The 18670-nt window shown below is 35.6% G+C and overlaps 1 protein-coding gene across 1 annotated transcript in view; it reads left to right on the forward strand.

Moving 5' to 3' along the window:
- The window catches only part of ADAMTS6 (ADAM metallopeptidase with thrombospondin type 1 motif, 6), a 336516-nt gene that overhangs the window by 215298 nt on the left and 102548 nt on the right, over nucleotides 1-18670 (forward strand). Inside the window, exons 12-14 of the mRNA XM_011966761.1 lie at nucleotides 2108-2215; nucleotides 12618-12763; nucleotides 14903-14966. Of these exons, the coding sequence (XP_011822151.1) occupies nucleotides 2108-2215; nucleotides 12618-12763; nucleotides 14903-14966 (318 nt within the window). The remainder of the gene's footprint in view (nucleotides 1-2107; nucleotides 2216-12617; nucleotides 12764-14902; nucleotides 14967-18670) is intronic.

Genomic DNA, 18670 nt, shown 5'->3' on the forward strand with positions numbered 1-18670 from the left:
TGATCTCCTGACCTCGTGATCCGCCCGCCTCCGCCTCCGAAAGTGCTGGGATTACAGGCGTGAGCCACGGCGCCCGGCCTGAAATTTTTTCATAATCTATATTAATCTCTATTAATGCTTCTCTATTTTTACGGACACATTTTTCCTTGAATTTGGATAGATTTTTGATACATGGAGCAATATTTCAAATCCCTTAAATGTTACTCCTACTGCTTTATAAATATTAAACTACAAGAAAATATTAATAAATATAAACTAAAAAACCATATTCTTCTTGTTGTTTATTTTATTTTTATTCTTTTTCCTTTTCTTTTTCTTTTTCTTTTTTTTTTTTTTTTTGACACAGAGCCTCATTCTGTCATCCAGGCTGGAGTGCAATGGTGCAATCACAGTTCACTGCAACCTCTAACTCCTGGGCTCAAGCGATCTTCCCACCTCAACCTCCTAAATTCTGGGAATACAGACATGAGCCACTGCGCCTGGCCCATGATCTTCTTTTCTAATGTTTTCTCTCTCTCTAGGCCACTAGTTCTCCAAATGGAGTTTAAACATTTTTAGGTATTAAAAAGCCTAATAGGACCAGGCACGGTGGCTCACGCCTGTAATCCCAGCACTTTGGGAGGCCAAGGGGGGTCAGATCACGAGGTCAGGAGTTCAAGACCAGCCTGGCCAACATAGTGAAACCCCATCTGTACTAAAAATACGCAAATTAGCTGGGCATGGTGGCGGGCACCTGTAGTCCCAGCTACTTGGGAGGCCAAGGCAAGAGAATTGCTTGAACCCAGGAGGCAGAGGTTGCAGTGACACTGCACTCTAGCCTGGGTGACGCAGCGAGTCTGTCTCAAAAAATAAAAACAAAAACAAAAAAAAACCCTTAATAGATGCTATATGTCTCCTCTCTGCCTGGTAGGAGGCACCCTAAAGAGGAACCCAAAGAGATCCCCTCAATTCGTTATACTCTGTGGGGCACTTCCATTTGTAGGACCAGTTAACTAGTGACATTGATATTTCATTGCCTTAATTCTGATTGGGTTTGTAACGTGAGTTCTTGTTTTGAGAGTTAAAAGATCAGTTGAGGAATAAAAGCAAAAGGATTAAATGTCATGTTAGTTTACTTTTGCATTTCAGATAGTCATATTTTTATTATAAATATATATTATACTAGGTTGTTTTAGCTTAAATTAAAAACTTGTAACATTGGTAATGATGCTAGTTGGTGATTACATATTTAAAAAACCGAAAATTTGAGTACTTTCTTCAAAAGTAAGCTTTTTAGGGGCTGTTGAAATGCTTTATATAGGAATAATATTGGACAGCTTGTTTTAAAATCTGATACGTTAATACGGTAAACAAAAAAGTATTTTATATTGTCAATATTAGAACAAGTGTTATAATTTTCCTATGCTGAGGTAGCATAATGGAAAATCATAAGAAAGGAAACAAGACAACTCCACACAGCATACCCAAAACATTCTATAAATAGCAGCGTTTGTTCAAAACCAAGTTTCTTTTTCATGGAGGTAGGCTATATTGATGTACTGAAAATAATGTTGCTAGATTGTACTTAGGCATATATGAATGTTAAAAATTACTCCAAAATATACTTCAAAATTTAAAAAATTCCTACATTAAATTCCTATCCATTCCATGGCCTATTTTCCTGTTTTAAAATTGTCTTCATTTGAATATTATGGTAGATCTAAAAAGTCATTTTCCTGGAATCTCTTTATTAGTAATTGGTAAGTTTGTATTATTATATATTTTTGAGTGTAATAAACACATATTTCCTTTCTACATAGTCATTGTTTTCTCCCTACTCATCTATATTAATGAAATTTCTATACACTATTGTAGAAAGATCCTAACTAATATTAAAAGCTAAGATATACTTTATCTGCTAAAATAAGAATTATAAAGACAAATATTTAAATGATACTGCAAGATGTTTCATAAAAACCTCCTCCAAAATCCTCATCTCTGATGCTTCAGCAGCAAAAGGTACCTAGGGTCTCTTTTGAAAGTAATGCAGAGTGACTTTAAGTGTATTTTATGGAAGAACTGGACATGACTCTATTTCTGATCAACTTGCTTTTGCCTTCTTTCCTAGGAAGTGTGTAGAGAGCTCTGGTGCCTCAGCAAAAGCAACCGCTGTGTCACCAACAGTATTCCAGCAGCTGAGGGGACACTGTGTCAAACTGGGAATATTGAAAAAGGGGTAAGCTCAATGATTTACTACCTGTTTGACATGTATACAAAAGTGATAAATTGCTGGTGCTGACATTCAACCACTAGGAAGTCTTATATATTCATTTAAAATCTACTTAAAAATAATTAATTCCTAGAACAATAGGTTAATTGTCATACCTTGGTAGCTGAAATATGCATTATTTAGGAAATTACAGTTGGTAACTATCTTTTATGTCAGTTTCACGTTTCTGTTGGTATATGTATGTTACATTTGTACCAAAAGTAATGCAACAGCAATCTTTTTGTTATGTAATATAGTCTGTTTACTTATATGACATAGTCTAGTTTTTCTGGTAAATAATTCCCCGGAAAATTATGCGACCCAGAAGTAGACTTTATAACTATAGTATTACTAAAGTCACTTTTTTTTTTTTTTTTGAGACAGAGTCTCATTTGGTTGCTCAGGCTGTTGTGCAGTGGTGTGATCTCAGCTCATTGCAACTTCCGCCTCTGGGGCTCAAGCGATCCTCCCACCTCAGCCTCCTAAGTAGCTGGGACTACAGGTACACACCACCATGCCCAGCTAACTTTTGTATTTTTGGGTAGAGACGGAGTTTTGCCATGTTGCCCAGGCTGTTCTCAAACTCCTGGGCTCAAGCGATCTGCCCACCTCAGCCTCCCAAAGTGCTGGTACTATAGGCATGAGCCACCACACCCCTTTTAAAGTCACTTTTAGATTGCAGTATGAGAGAAGGGACTAGTAGAAAAATAATAATTAATTAATTAATTGACCATAGAAATTAGAGCAAATAATTTGTTTCATCAATCTAGTTTTCAAAAATATAATTATTAAGACTTGTAACATGCTTGGCACAGTGGCCCACCCCTGCAGTCCCCACTAAGTGGGAAGCTCGGGTGGGAGGATCACCCAAGCCTAGAAGTTCGAGTCCATCCTATGCAACAAAGTGAGAGACCCTGTCTCTAAAAAAGAAACAACAACAACAATTGTTGAAACAGGTAGTAGCAGTTTGTGTACTACTCTTAAAATTTTCTAGGAATTGCTCTTTATGTAAATTTAAATTCTAGAGTTTATTTCTATAGACTGAATTTGTAATAACTATCACTGTCATCTGTTCTCAGTTCTGACTTCTTCCATGTTAGCTGGGTTAGTTTCAACAAGGATTACACTGAGTTTCAGCTTGCAATCTGATGTTTAAATAAAAAAGAATGAAAGCTTTTGGGCAGCTGTCACAGTTTATTAATCCTTGCTGACGGCTTCATTCAGGACCCATCACCTAGTGCCATGTTGATGGCTTTTCCATGCTAAGTTTGGAAATGTTGGTAAATTATGCTAAATATATAAATTGATAGGGTAATTTAAAAAGGATTTAGAATCTTTTTTTAGATATTGTAAGTAGCCAATAAAAATACGAAGAAATTCATGCACTACCAAAAATTCCTTCTACTTTTTTTCACAGAAGTAACAGAAAATATTAGGAATTGCATTCTTGAAACAACAATCTATATTTATTTTGGAACCAATAATTCTTGTCAATTTACCTCAATCTCTGCTTAGAAGAAATACACAACCATAAAGAGGGAGAGTCACAGGGAGAATCTATTTCTTTATTTACCATTTTATTATTATTCTCATGATCAAGTTCATGGTCCACAGTAAACCACTAGTAGTGGCTATCTGAGAACAAATAGCTCAGCTCCACCAATAAATTATACTGTAAATACATATTTAATACCGATCCTTTGTGCTTAATAGCAGGGCCCTCAAATGTCATATCTTATAGCATATATGTGCATATATATGGTAGAGATGATATATTTCTTGGAAATTACAATTTGAAGGATAACTAGAAATACTCTCAGACAATTTTAAAGCTAACAGTATTGAATTTAAATTGAATTTAAATTTCAATAAACAAATAGAGGGGAAATGTAATACTTCTTTTTTTTTTTTAAAACAGAGTCTAGCTCTGTCACCAGGCTGGAGAGCAATGGCACAATTTTGGCTCACTGCAACCTTCACCTCCCAGGTTTAAGCAATTCTCCTGTCTGAGTAGCTGGGATTACAGGCACACACCACCATGCCCGGCTAATTTTTGTATTTTTAGTAGAGATGAGGTTTCACCATGTTGGCCAGGCTGGTCTCGATCTCCTGACCTCATAATCTGCCCACCTCGGCCTCCCAAAGTGCAGGGATTACAGGTGTGAGCCACTGTGCCTGGCCAAATATAATTACTTCTAAGCACAAATAAGAATGATCACAAACAAGAGAAAGTGAATAAAATGGGGCAAAATATATTTGATTTCTAAAGATTCAAATTCTTAATCTAGGTTAGTCATCAACTTTTTGATCCATAAAGGAAGTCTATAGAATTCTAATATATATACATTTGAAAAAATGGAAATGCTGTGGTTTAAAAGCCCCTTGCCTGCCCTTTACCCTGTCTTTGGACCTTTGTCAGCTTCTGACATACCTCCAAAGAACCCATGGCCTCCATGAAAAACTATTTAAAAACCTTATAAGTATGGCAAAATTTATATGTCAAGGGGTCATTTATATTCATAATGTAAGAGTGTACTATCACAAGGCCAATATAGTGGATATCACTATCTAAAACTAATCTACAAAACAAATCTTTGTTGTTTTTCCAGAGACCTGGAAGATAGGTAAAGTTTTAGGAATAACACTAATAAGTCTTAAAAAGAATGAATAAATGAATGAAAAAATACAAATGCAGACTCCTAGAAAGGAAAAGGATAGAGTAGTAGATGGCCCTCAGAATAACCTTATCATTAACTTTGAACTTATGAAGAAGCTTTCAGAAAACTAAATCAGCCTGCATTTTTAAGAAAAAACAAACAAAAAACAACTAGACATGTGATCTGAACACTTCTTTATTTTTTATCTTTTGCTAACTGTATTGACCATGTTATCTCTTGTATGAATTTTTGTTGTTAATTTTTGTTATTTTTTTCTCCTTAAGAAGGAAGCATATTTACTGTTGCCAAATGGAGATTTTGCCCTTAGGGCTATAATATTTGGAAAGTAAACCAGACTTCAGAATTTTGACCCAAAGCAAAACAGCCCTGCAAAGAGCTAGTGACAAAATTAGAGTGGAATTTTCAATTAATCTGGTCAACTTTCTGTAGTTAGTTTGTATACGTGCCATCTAAAAATAATTGACATCCCAGTAACAATAATGACAAAGATGATGAATATTTAAGAAGTACTTACGGCCAGGCGTGGTGGCTTACGCCTACAATCCCAGCACTTTGGGAGGCTTAGGCGGACGGATCACTTCAGTCAGGAGTTTGAGACTAGCCTGGCCAACATGGTGAAACCCTGTCTCTACTGAAAATACAAAAATTAGCCGGGCGTGGTGGCAGGCACCTGTAGTCTCAGCTACTCAGGACACTGAGACAGGAGAATCACTTGAACCCAGGAGGCAGAAGTTGCAGTGAGCCAAGATTGCACTCCATTGCACTCTAGCCTGGGCAACAGAGCAAGATTCCGTCTCAAAAAAAAAAAAAAAATGTACTTACACTATGCCTGGCACATATTGCTAAGTGCTTTACAATTATTCTTCTGTTTAATATTAAGAAAAAACCTATGAGGTAGGTACAGTTTTAACTCCATTTTACAGAAGAGAAAAATAAGACTTACTAGCTCCAAATTTCACAGTAATTTAATGGCATAGCTGACGCTTCAGCCCCGGTCTTTCTAATTTCAGAGTTGAAATCTTTGCCTCTCTATACTGACTCTAATTTTACTTTATCTTCACATGAGAAATTTTGCAAAGTGAAAAAGCAGTTTTTCATTGTCACAGGAATCAAGTGGGTCACTAAACCTAATCTAGGCGGTGACAATGTATTTCACCCTTTAATACTAAATAGATTTTTCATTTTCTACCTGTAAACGGTATCTTGTTTTAGGAATCACAATAAGAAAACAATGTCATAGAACATTGAGCTAAGCATATATGATTGTGTGACAATTGGTAAAATAATGAATCTCTAAAATGAGAGACAACCAATTTCTATATATTTCATAGAGATATTATGAGGATAGAATTAGATAATATTTCAGTGAGCTTTTTGCGGGCCTCCTCAGAGGGAAGGTGCTAACATATTACTAATGAGTATCATCAATACTTTTCGTTATTATTTGCCAACCTTAGATGATGGTGAGCAGAAAATTCTTTGGCAGACTGCCTTAGCTGGCAGTAGAGAGTGTAAGCATGAGTTTGTGTGTCTCTGAGAAATGGATGAAATATTCACAACCTCTGATCTTAACTCTGAGTTTCAAAACTACTCTCACCGGAAGGAATAAGAAAGAACCTATACACAGTCTAGCCAGGAGAATAAAACCAAAGCTGCTCCTAGTTTTCTGTATAAATCTATTTTAAAAAGGGAAGGGGTAGAAATACTGAAAAAGGGAAGGGGTAGAAATACTGCTCAAGTGATAGCATAGACATATCCAAAGGATTGAATCCATGATGATCTTGTCAAACTCTGGCTGCAAAAGATATGGGATCCCTGCCCAGGGGCGCAGTTCCACAAATGTTCCATGTAAGTATGGGAACTGTTCCATGCACATTTAACAGATGGAATAAGAAATATGGCCAAAGAATTAAAAACTGATCTTTGCGTGAGTCCTGGGGGGTCTGACATCGCTATTACAGCCATTGGATGCTCGCCTGAATAAGCCATTCAAGGATTGAATAAGAACCATATGGTCTGAATGGATGTGCTCAGGGACAGTAGCATTAACCAAAGGAGGAAATTTGATGAGCCCAGACGGTGTGCTGGTACTGCATGTCCATGGGTCAGTCTCCTACAAATCAATTAATACAACTTTCAGCCAGAGAACTTCCTTGGATACAGCATCAGCAATAGCCCTTTGGACAGGAATCAGACTGATGCCATAATTGGTGAAATAGCAAATAAGGATTTAGATTGTAAAAACTTTGATAGTAGTGTTGGCATTGTTACTGAACAGGATATTAAGGATAATCAAAACCCAATCCTTGTAATCCCTGTTGGTGACCACAAAGAAGGCTTCAAATACTGGCTTATGGCCAATAGATTGATTTAATGATTCTGCAAGCCCCAGTTAGAGATATAGCCCAGCATTTGGGTTTACATGTAAGTGACATTGATTCCTAGTATCTTTGCATAGGAAACATACGGCTGGATTAGAATAGGATTATTAAATGCCCTTCTCAAGCCCTGGATATATAATAGGACATTTGCAGCCTTAGATCGTAATTTACTTAGGGTAGAATACAGTATGTTTTGACTGGGTCCCATACTATAAACACAGGAAGTGAAGAAAGAATAGTTCTTCCAATTGCTGTAGAAATTTAAATAGTATGGGATGACAAATTCTGATTTAGAATTTGGGCTGAAATGTAGCTTTAGCATTCCTGCACCTGCACAGTAGAAAGATAAGGCTTTTAATAATGCTGTGCTCCAACACTCAGCTCTTCTGACTTGGGAAGAATGTTCTATACTGAATCACTAATATTACTTCCTGCAAAATCTTAGAATTTCCTTAGAGGTCTCTTATTTCAGATGCTGCCTGGACCCAGTACTGGCTATTACAAGATATACCATAATCACATCTAAAAAAAAAAAAAAAAAATTTAAATACTGCATATACTTATCTTGAAGTTTTCCTTTGTGGAAATGTGACAAATTTTCAAAGTTAAATTGTTTGATTTAAAATGTATCTTTCTTAAATGAAGTCCCCTGATGTAGATCATAGTATTTAGTAGTATAATAGCAAGATATGTTGTTTAATAATAATTAGTATTTCTAAAGAAGGCTCCTAAAGCCTTACTGGAATATGCCATCTTTCGAGATTGTGTTGAAAACATTTATTTAATTTAGAAGGAATGGGAAAAGCAATAATGAACAATATAAGATTTTATTCTTGGAAAAAAAATATGATGGCTTAACTTCTTTCACCTTTATGAATGTGGTTAAACATATCCCGATTAGCAAGAAGAAGGCCAAATTTATCCGATTTATGTGGATAATTTAGGCTAAAGTAACACGATTGTTATTTGGAATAATCCAAAATCACTAGATTGGATCACCTTTGAAAATAAAAATTAGAAACTTGTTTGCATCTACATATTTAACTTTTCTAGTTTAAAATGTAAAATACAATTCTGTGTCTCTGTAAATAGAGCTTTTACAGGTTTGGTAACTTCAGGTAAAAGAAAGAATAAAAACAGATGGCACAACACTCAGAATCTCATTATTATGTGCTTATAAGATTTATATACTCCAAGTTGCTTTATTTGGTATAATCTAATTATTTTACTCATGATTTACACACATTAAACTTTTAATTTATATTGATTAATGCAATCAGCTAGAAGAGTCGTTCAAATCACTTGATCCACATGAAGTTTCCATGGGCTTCTTAAAGCCATTTTGTTAAGTTAAATAAATTTCTTCTCTTAAAATCATATACTGCATTGATGTTTACTACTACCAAAGGAGAAAAGTAGCCGTAATTATAAAGAGATCCTTTTTTATAAATAACAAAGGAGGAAAACAAAACACAAAAGAACACTTCTGCAGAGATAAAAATCAAACAAGTTGTTTGGTAGGTCTTTAACCTTTTTGAAGGTATGTATGCATTGAACTAATTTTAAAAGTTTTCCTAATCTAAACCATAGTGGAATCTAAAGAACTAAAATTAGTTTCCATTTTATAGTTAAGGAAACAAAAGAGAAGAAAGAAAAGTGACTTGCTTTGGACCAAAGATATTGCTAGAGCTGAAGTTTGTAACATGAAGTCCTACACAGACCAAAGTTGTTAAGTTGTTAGCTAGTTAACTAAGTTGTTAACTAGTTTTAAATTAGAGACTAAACTTGTCAACCGCTAGGTGACTGATACTTACATTATATTATATATTATGATTTATTTACCCATTAATCTTTGTTACTTAACTTTCTGATAAAATTTCCTATTATGATATAACTCCATGGAATAGATATAACCAAAGCATGAATTTGTGCAATATAAGGCCTTTTAGCAAACCATTTATGAAATACTACTGCTGTGTAGACTGTAGTGATGAACACTGAGCAACATTTTACAAAGTGAATATTGTATTTATCTTTTACCTGAAGAATGACTTTAGTTCATGTGACTTTTCTTCCTGCCCTACATTTTGTGAGCATTCTAGAAATGTGTAATAATATTAATATACTTTGGAAACTACATCTTTAAGTATTCTTGTAGCTCTCACAATTCTACAATTCTTTTATCACCTGACGAATGAAAAAACCTGAATATTTTTTCTCTACAAATCATAGGTATATACAAAGAGGTCTGAAATAACATGCGTATCTACAGCTGTGTTTAAAAAAAAAAAAAAAAATCCAGTAAAGCATATTATTCTTTAGTGTCTTCAAATACATAATCATACACCTCCAATGGATTTTTTTTTTTAATCACTAATTTTTTTGTGTATTTTAGACAGATAATCCCTTTTCTACTAGTATGTGATCTTGGGCAATTCAACTCCTTTAGGTTCTGGTTTCCTCATCTGAAAAAATGAAGTGCTTAGGCCTTATGAATTCTAAAGTTCCTTTGAGCTTTAGATTCAACTCTGTGATTGTATAAAATAAATGTAAAATCGAGCTTTAATCTTATTTGAAATCAATAATGCTAAGTTTCCAATTTGAAAAAATAGGCATATTTTAAGATTTGAAGTTTCTGAAAGTGTCAGTTCTCATTAATTGCAGACAGGGGGAAAAAGAGCAGTTAATTGCTGGCCAGGACTATACTGCTCAGTTATTTGCATAGGAAAACTGGGGGCAGACATAAATATTTTCACACACAGTTACTTGTAGTAACAGAACCACAAAACTGGAGATTATTTGGCCAGATGCTGTGACTTTTGTATAGGTACAGATCTGATACAATTAACATATCACTATAAAAATTATTGTTCTTCAAGACCAACTAGGTAAGTCATAAGTTTTCAAGTGGAACATTTTCTCCTTCTCAAGTATACATTATCAGTAACCCTGATCACAGGGTTGATACTATATTATTGGTTTAGCCAACTGCCTCTTCTTCATCATTTTGGACAGATGATCTTTTTTTCTTCATGATAATTTTTACTGCTCAAAACTCAATAATCTTTCTTAATATCGTGTTTTAATATTTATCAGACTTAGGGTCAGATATTCTTCCCTACAGCCAAGGAAATGTTAACTTCCTCTTGCCTAATTTTCTTATAGACACATAATTGCTCAGCACACCTCTAAAAAGTCCATTATGATTGTCAATTGAGTACCACCTACTAGGAAACAAATATGAATTTGGTTTCTTTACCTTCCATATCTCCAGTTCCTTCCTGACATGTGATAACCAAAATAGGACACAATTCCTTAATTTATTTACTAATTAATCTAATAAATTTTTGTTGCATATATACTATGTGCCAATTAATTAATTTAATAAATTTTTGTTGCATACACAATACATGCCAAGTACTATTCTAGGCATTCATTGTTTACAATAAAATATTTTGTGGTGATGCAGATATTCTGCATCTGCTCTGTCCAACACAGTAGCCACTAGCTACCTGTGGCTAGTGGGTATAAGGGACTGAATTCTTTAATTAATTTAAATTCAAATAGCCACAAGTGACTCTTGAGGCTTTTACATTCAAAGGAGGAGAGACAAACAAAGAAATAATCTATTAAGTAAACAGGGCAATTTAAAGTAGCGTTAAGTGGTAAGAGGGAACTAAAGCAGTAGGACAGAATCACTATTACATGGGGCGAGGGATGCCGGGGCGCGATCTGGGAGCAGGAAAGGGTATTGAGGTATCATTTTAGAATAAGGATGGTCAAGGAAAGATCTCTCTGTTGAAATGACACTTGACCTGAGACTGAAAGATGAGAAGACAGCAGTAGAAGGAATTGGGAACAAAGCATTACTAGAAGGACCAGCAAATTTAGATGCTCTAAGGAGGAACAAGCTTAGTGTATGAAGGTGGAAATCCAATGTGTCTGTAGTAATCTGTGTAAGAGAGAGAATGGGGCTGAGGAAGGAGGCAGGGGCTAGATCACTAAATCTACTGTTTATCGGTGTTATGGAAATAGGAAACCACTGAGGTTTTTTAAGCAAAAAGGTGACATAATGTGATAACATGTTTTTAAAAGATCTTTCTAAATGCTCTCTGGAAAATAGATTCTAGGAGAAAAAAGTAGAAGCACAATCATCAGGTAAGAAGCCACTCCATTTGCCAGTTTGATCTAGAGTATAGCGATGAAGAAGGTGAAAAGTGAAAGAATTCCAGGGATATTCTGGAGATAAAACCAACAAAGCTTGGTGATAGAATTAGTATAATAAACTGATCACTTTCTAAGTACCATGTCATGATCCCTTTTCATTTTAATATAAGGTTGAATTTTTATTAAACAACCTAACATGGATGACATTTATTCAACTTTGCTTATAACCATGTTCCTTACTGTTATTCATATAAACAAATGACTTTCATAGTATCATTATTTTGATTTGTCAAAGTTTGATAATTTGAAAAATGCATCAATAAAATTCTACAAATGCTTAGTTTAAAAAAGACTTTCATTTTGCCATATTCTGCAAATAAGATTTATCATGCTAGAGTTATGAGTTGATTTTGTGATGTCTGTGTCTCGATAAATTATTCCTGACTTTCTACTTAGGTGCAGTATGTGTGGTTTATTCCAGAGAGTAGAGCTGAGCAGAATTCCAATACATATGTTCATGTGGGGGCCATACACATTGCTAGTCGGTGTATAAAGGGTTTTTTTGTACCCAGTCCCTAATGTCTTGGCATTACTTTTATTATGTCTGCAGTGCTCATGTAGATGAAATGCCACAACACATTCTTTTACTATTGTAGCCTCAACCAATCTTTTTTTTTTTTTTTTTTTTTAAGAAAGAGCAATTACCATCATAAAAATTCCTTACTGGGGAACTTTCCATATTGCGCTATCATTCCATGCGTCCAATAATAGTGGAATATAAAGAAAAATTTTAAAGAAAATACAAAAATATCTAAAAAAGACTTTGAGGTCTATAGCTAGCTCTATAATGAGAAACACTAAAAGTCTAGAGGAATAGAAACAAGGGAAAAGAAGCAATGTGACTTTTTTTTTAAGAACTCCCAATACATGTTAGAGGCTTATAAATCATGGCCTAGCTAAGATCATTTGCAAGTCACATGAACCTTCACCAATGTCTGAACACAGTTAGAGAACAATCTGTCTGTTATCTATTGGGAGAATGCTAATGCCTATAATTGGTCAGTACCTGACCCTTATGTATTTCTGTCCTGATAGCTGTATCTGCCTAACAGCTAATTCTGTGTTTTCTGTGAAATCTTGCAGTGGTGTTATCAGGGAGATTGTGTTCCTTTTGGCACTTGGCCCCAGAGCATAGATGGGGGCTGGGGTCCCTGGTCACTATGGGGAGAGTGCAGCAGGACCTGCGGGGGAGGCGTCTCCTCATCCCTAAGACACTGTGACAGTCCAGCGTAAGTAGCTAAAGTAAGCCGGAGCCAACAAAAAGACACAGTTGGAAATGATTCAAAGCTGTGGTTTCACATGTTATCTGTAAAAACTAGTTTCACTAGTGAGCCAAGTACTTGTCTTCAGAACAAGCCATAGGCACAGGAAGGTGGAGGAGCTTTGTTAAACAGACTTTCTTTTTCTTCCTTTCCCCTTATTGTGTAACTAAAAATAAAATGTAAAAAATAGAAAGTATTGTATATCTGTCCCAGATAAGCCAGACTTTTAATCTAATAATAATCAGATAGATTTCCTCCTTCAAAAACTACTGAATTATGGATGAATCCAAATCTGGTCTTAGCTACATTACTATTATTCCCAGGAAACCTAAGGTCTTTTCACATGTCACATAAAATTATTACTGCTACATTAGTATTAAAAGGACCAATGAGAGCACTTCAAGGGTTGAAATGCCTTGATTCGCATCACAAATCACAATGAAAAGAATACTGCCCATGTGTTAAAATAGTTTCCATTCATATGCCCCCATTAATCATCTTCCGGAGCTGCCACCACTTTTCTCCCCATGACTGTTTTATGCAGGTCAGACTGCTCCTCTCCCACCACTCTTTTCTCCAGCCTGAGTCCCCCTGGCGCAAGGCCAGCACCATCAGTATTCTTTGCTAGCTCTGTTGCTTCTCCCTCCTACCAGTGCTTCATGCCCATTACAGGTGGACGGTTCCTCTGGTTGTATTTTCTTGTCCTCCCTAAGACTAAACCGTTCTTTGGCTGCCACATGTCAAGTGCCCATTTTTGTCTAGAACGCTGGTTGAGGACCTTCTTTCCCAGCTAGTATTCGAAGGAGAATAATGTTATGATAATGCTTTTCCTTTTTTTTTCTCCTTCTGAGATAAAAGATGGTCTATTTTTATTTTTTGTTTTTCTCCATTTTTAACTCAGGATCCCTCTCTTTGGGTCCTATCTCCAACTGTCTTTTCTTTTACTCTTTTAACTTGTTTTGCTTTATATTAGTTCTGTGTTTCCATTCTGCCACTTCCTATCAGTTATTCCCCTCTTGCTAAACAGAGCTTCCTGTTACCCATTCATAAACAAGTCATGCTACCACCATCCCCACTATCTTGTTTTTATCTGACCAACCCATTTCTCCAAAGCTGGTTCAAGCTGAGCCATTTCCCTTCCTTACTTAGAGTCAGCATTCACTGGCATTCAAAATATATTCAAAAGGTAGCTTTAATGATCCCATTGATACCAGTGAGCCAAAATTATGATTTAGACTTGATCATTTTTTAAAAATTACAGAATAACTAACCTAAGTTCAACTGAAAGCTGCTATAAATTAATAAAAGTATAAAAAACCCTGTGATAAATAATATACGCAGATACTTAAGGAAAAAAACTGGACCTCTTTTAAAAGAAGAAATTAGTTGTTTTTATCACTCAATGGTAGTATGCCCAAATAATAGCAATGGCTTTCCCTAATGTTAAATCCTTTAAAGATAACTTATATGGTCAAATATGTGATGTCTTACTGTTTCATTAATTTTGGTGAAATATAAAATATTTAGTATTTATATAATGCAATGCCATCTGATTTTTAGATTTAAATTTTTAAACTTCATGGACTATTTTGAAATGAGATGGAGATTTGTTTTTGCATTATTCACTTTGAATGAAAGCTATTTCCAGGGAGTTATTTCATGTTTCCTTGCTTCCTGTCTGGAGTAAAAACAAACTTTCCATTTCCTAGTTGGTAAACATGTAGCATCAGATTATGGATTTTGTTGAATATGATTTAAATATCTTTTCATTATAAATAAGTTATTTTTACTATGATAATTAGAAAGTATATTGACTCAATTGATTTTCTTGAGAATATAAATCATGACAATTAAAAATCTTATAAATTACTAGTAAATTAATATAAAATTAATAGTACTATTAATACAAATTAATAATAAATTGCCTTAATTTTTATGTTCAACAACCATAATTATTGCTAACAATCACCAGCATGATTAATAATTAAAACATGTCAAATGATACAGTTTTTGAAAGTAAACTTTAGTATGTTTTCATCAAGTAATATATATACTCTGTATGGATAGATGTATTATATTCACATTTTAAACAAAATGTTTTTTCAGACCTTCAGGAGGTGGAAAATATTGCCTTGGGGAAAGGAAACGGTATCGCTCCTGTAACACAGATGTAAGTAAACCAAACTCTTCTATGAAAAATTAGCTTACTCTTTCCCTAGAGTAGGGAAATTTTTTAAATTTTAAACTATTTGATAAGAAATTCATGTGTGTGAAGGTCACATTAATTTTCTAAATTGTTAATAATGAATGGAGCTGGCCTCAGCTCCATCAATTCCATTAATAAGGGTCAAGGAGGAGCTCCAGCACTGGGAACAAGTATATTCTTCCCCCAACAGATATCAAGAGAGGCCCACACACTCTGAACTGCCCTGTCCCACACACTCACAACTTCAACACCACTATCTTTCTTGACTCCACAGAATTAATCTTATTATGCCCTTTATTCAATTTTATGTTTGCCACTGCAAGAAGTCCCAGACTCCTACATCATCCCTCATCCAATAGACAAGATGCTGTATATTTCCTCTTCTGTTCTGTTTTCTATCCCTGCCCAATTACTGAAACTTCTCCTGTACCTTCAGGAATTCAAAACCCCTAATAATCACTTCTCTGAATTTTCCTTCCTTTTACCTTTTTACTTTAATGGAAACTAGCTCTTCCTCTGAAGATAATGCTTCTCCTATAGTCTTCAAACTGGTAGGCTTTTGTTTTCTCTCTTAGCCATTGAATGACGGAGCCTGAAAGTGGATTGACAGTGTTTATATCTCATTACTCCTCCAGATCACTCTTCCTTCCCCTATCTAAAAACCATACCTTTTAATTAATGTCATTAGACTGTTAACATTTTCATGCTCTCCACCTCTACTTCTGTCTTAATTCTTGGTGATTTTATAAATATGCAGATGATTGTTCTAACATCTTCTCTTCTGAATTTTTTCATAAACACACAAACATGCTCCTATCTGTAAACAAACAAACCAAAAAACCATGCTAGTTATTTTCCTATTGCTTTGTTTCCCATTGAAACAAAATTTCTCAAAAGATTTGTCTATACTTACTGAATCCATTTCCTCTCTTCACATTTTTTTTTTCCTAAAATGGCTCCTATCAGGTTTTTGCCTTGATCATTCTATGGAAATGCTCTTGTTAAGTCACAGATGATTTCCATGCTGTTAAATCTAATAGTCAATTCTGAGTCTTCAGCTTACTACTTCACTTTCAATAGGCTTCCAGGAAACTACATTGCAGTTGTTATCTTACATTAATGCTTACTCCTCTTCCTCCTTCACTGGTTCCTACTCTTTATTTTATTTTTATTTTTTTGAGACAAGAGTCTTACTCTGTCCGCCAGGCTGGAGTGCGGTGGCACCATCTTGGCTCACTGTAACCTCTGTCTCCCGGACTCAAGCAATTCTCCTGCCTCAGCCTCCCGAGTAGCTGGGATTACAGGCGTGTGCCACCACGCCTGGCATATAGTTGACAGCATATATATATACTTTTTAGTAGAGACTGGGTTTTTCACCATGTTGGCCAGGCTGGTCTCGAACTCCTGACCTCAGGTGATCCACCCACTTCGGCCTCCCAAAGTGCTGAGATTACAGGCATGAGCCATCGCACCGGACCGGTTCCTACTCTTTACTCTGACCTCAATGTTAGAGTACCCAGGAGTTAGTCGGTGGCCTGTGTCTCTGCTCTCACCAGTACTCCTTTCTTTGGTGATCTTATCTGGTTCCATTGCTTTTGTACCATTTATTTGCCATTTGACCCAAAAATTTATATCTTCAGCCTGTACTTCTTTCATGAATTTCAGGTTCATATCTTACTATTTGAGTAGACTTTTAATGGACATTTAATGTTTCACATGTCCAACTGTTATCCCCAAAACATTTTCTCCACTCGTTCTTCCAGCAGGTTTTCCCATCTCAGATGTCAACTCCATTTGGCTTACACCAAAAATCCTGGAGTCTTTCTTGACACCTTTTTCTGTCTCATAGCTTATATCTAATTCCTCAGGAAATCCCATTAGTTTTGCCTTCCAAGTATATGGTAGGTGCTTCTTAACTTCACTACTGCTGCTGTGGTCTAAGTTACTGTTATCTTTCACAGGATTACTCTAATAGCCTTTTATGAGGATTCCCCTTTACTATCCAGTCCTCAATATAGGAGGCAGAGTGAGTCAGATTATCTTTTACTCAGAACCTCACAATGGCTCCCCATTTTACTTAAATCCAAAGTCGTTACAACAACCTGCAAGGTCTACACAATCTGGCTTTCATTACTTCTCTGAACTCATCTCTTACTAGTTTCTTTATCATTGTCTCTACTCCAGCAACATAGGCCTCCTTCCTTGAACGTGCCTGACATGCTTCTACCTTCGGGCTTTTGCAGTAACTGTTCCCTTTGCCTTGTGTACTCTTCTCCCAAAATATTTATGTGGTTAACTCTCTCACCTCATCACCTTTACTCAACTGTCACATTTTCAATGAGACCATTCTGAATACTGAATTTCAAATTGCAGCCCTCTACACTCCATACAACTCCAGGACTCCTAATCTTCCTTACCCTACTCTATTTTCTGCCCTTCTGTCACCTATATAATTGATTTGTCATATTTAATTCTATTAAAATTGTATTTTGGAGTATTTTGGAATAATTACATGTAACTTCAATTATGATGATCTTTTAGAGTTACCAGTGTTATTTATTCATTTGTTTAAAAAATAATTGAATGCCTGTTGTATATTAGACCATGCTTGGGTGGAAAAGACAATCTCTGCCCTCAAAGAGCTTATACATTTATTGGGAAATCACTTAGGTACAGAAAATTATAATACAGAGTGATAAGTGATATGATGGGATTAGTATGGGATGCTATAAAAGTGCATAGAATGACACCTAACCTAATTAGGGACTTAAGGACTTTGTCCCACAGGAAGCTAGAGACATGAAGGGCAAATCTAAGGTGACCAGAAAAAAGTGACAATGAGAGCATCTTAGACAGAAGGAAAATTAAGTGTAAGGCCTGAGGGATAAGAAGTGTGATCTTTATCTTGGGACATTAAGAAACCATTGAAAGAGCCTCAGATTGATGCTTTAGATGAGAATGGATTTGTGAAAGACAAGATTACAACAGAACAATAAATCAAGAAAAATGTAGGGATATTGGTAAGAATGATTGAAGTGCTGAGTCATGGGCTCCATGCCAGGAGTAACAGTGGAGTCCAAAGAGGGCTAACAGGGAATAAATTAAGGACCTAACTTAAAAAGCCATAAAAATCAAAGAACCAGAGTAGTAGGAAATACAGGGTGAGAGAGATAGAAGGTAAGGAGATCAGAGAATGACATGTATTTCAATTAAAGATAAGACAAGTGAGAATATTCTCAATGATGACAAACTGACAAATCTGGAGTGTGGCCATGGGAGTGTGTGCCTAACCTGACTGGAGGTAAAGGAGTTCAAAAACCTTAAGTCTTGAGGAGGAGGACCTTTAACATAGGGATGTGAAAGTCACTTAGGATGCTACTGAAACTTAGAATTTAGTTCATACTATGAACAGGCTATCAGACTCCTTAATAAATGAGAGAGAGAGGCACAGTGGCTCAGGCCTATAATTCCAGCACTTTGGGAGGCTGAGGCAGGCAGATCTCTTGAGTCCAGGAGTTCAAGACCAGCCTGGGCAACATGGTGAAAACTTGTCTTAAGCAAAAAAAGAGAGAGAGAGAGAGAGCGAAAGTGACCCTTATTTATTAAGCCAGATAGGAGTGAAGCCAGATAGTGATTTGGATGATATGAATCTCGGAAGAATGGAAGTT

The sequence above is a fragment of the Mandrillus leucophaeus genome, unplaced genomic scaffold (genome assembly GCF_000951045.1).
Source record: "Mandrillus leucophaeus isolate KB7577 unplaced genomic scaffold, Mleu.le_1.0 Scaffold771, whole genome shotgun sequence".
NCBI classification, from domain to species: Eukaryota; Metazoa; Chordata; class Mammalia; order Primates; family Cercopithecidae; genus Mandrillus; species Mandrillus leucophaeus.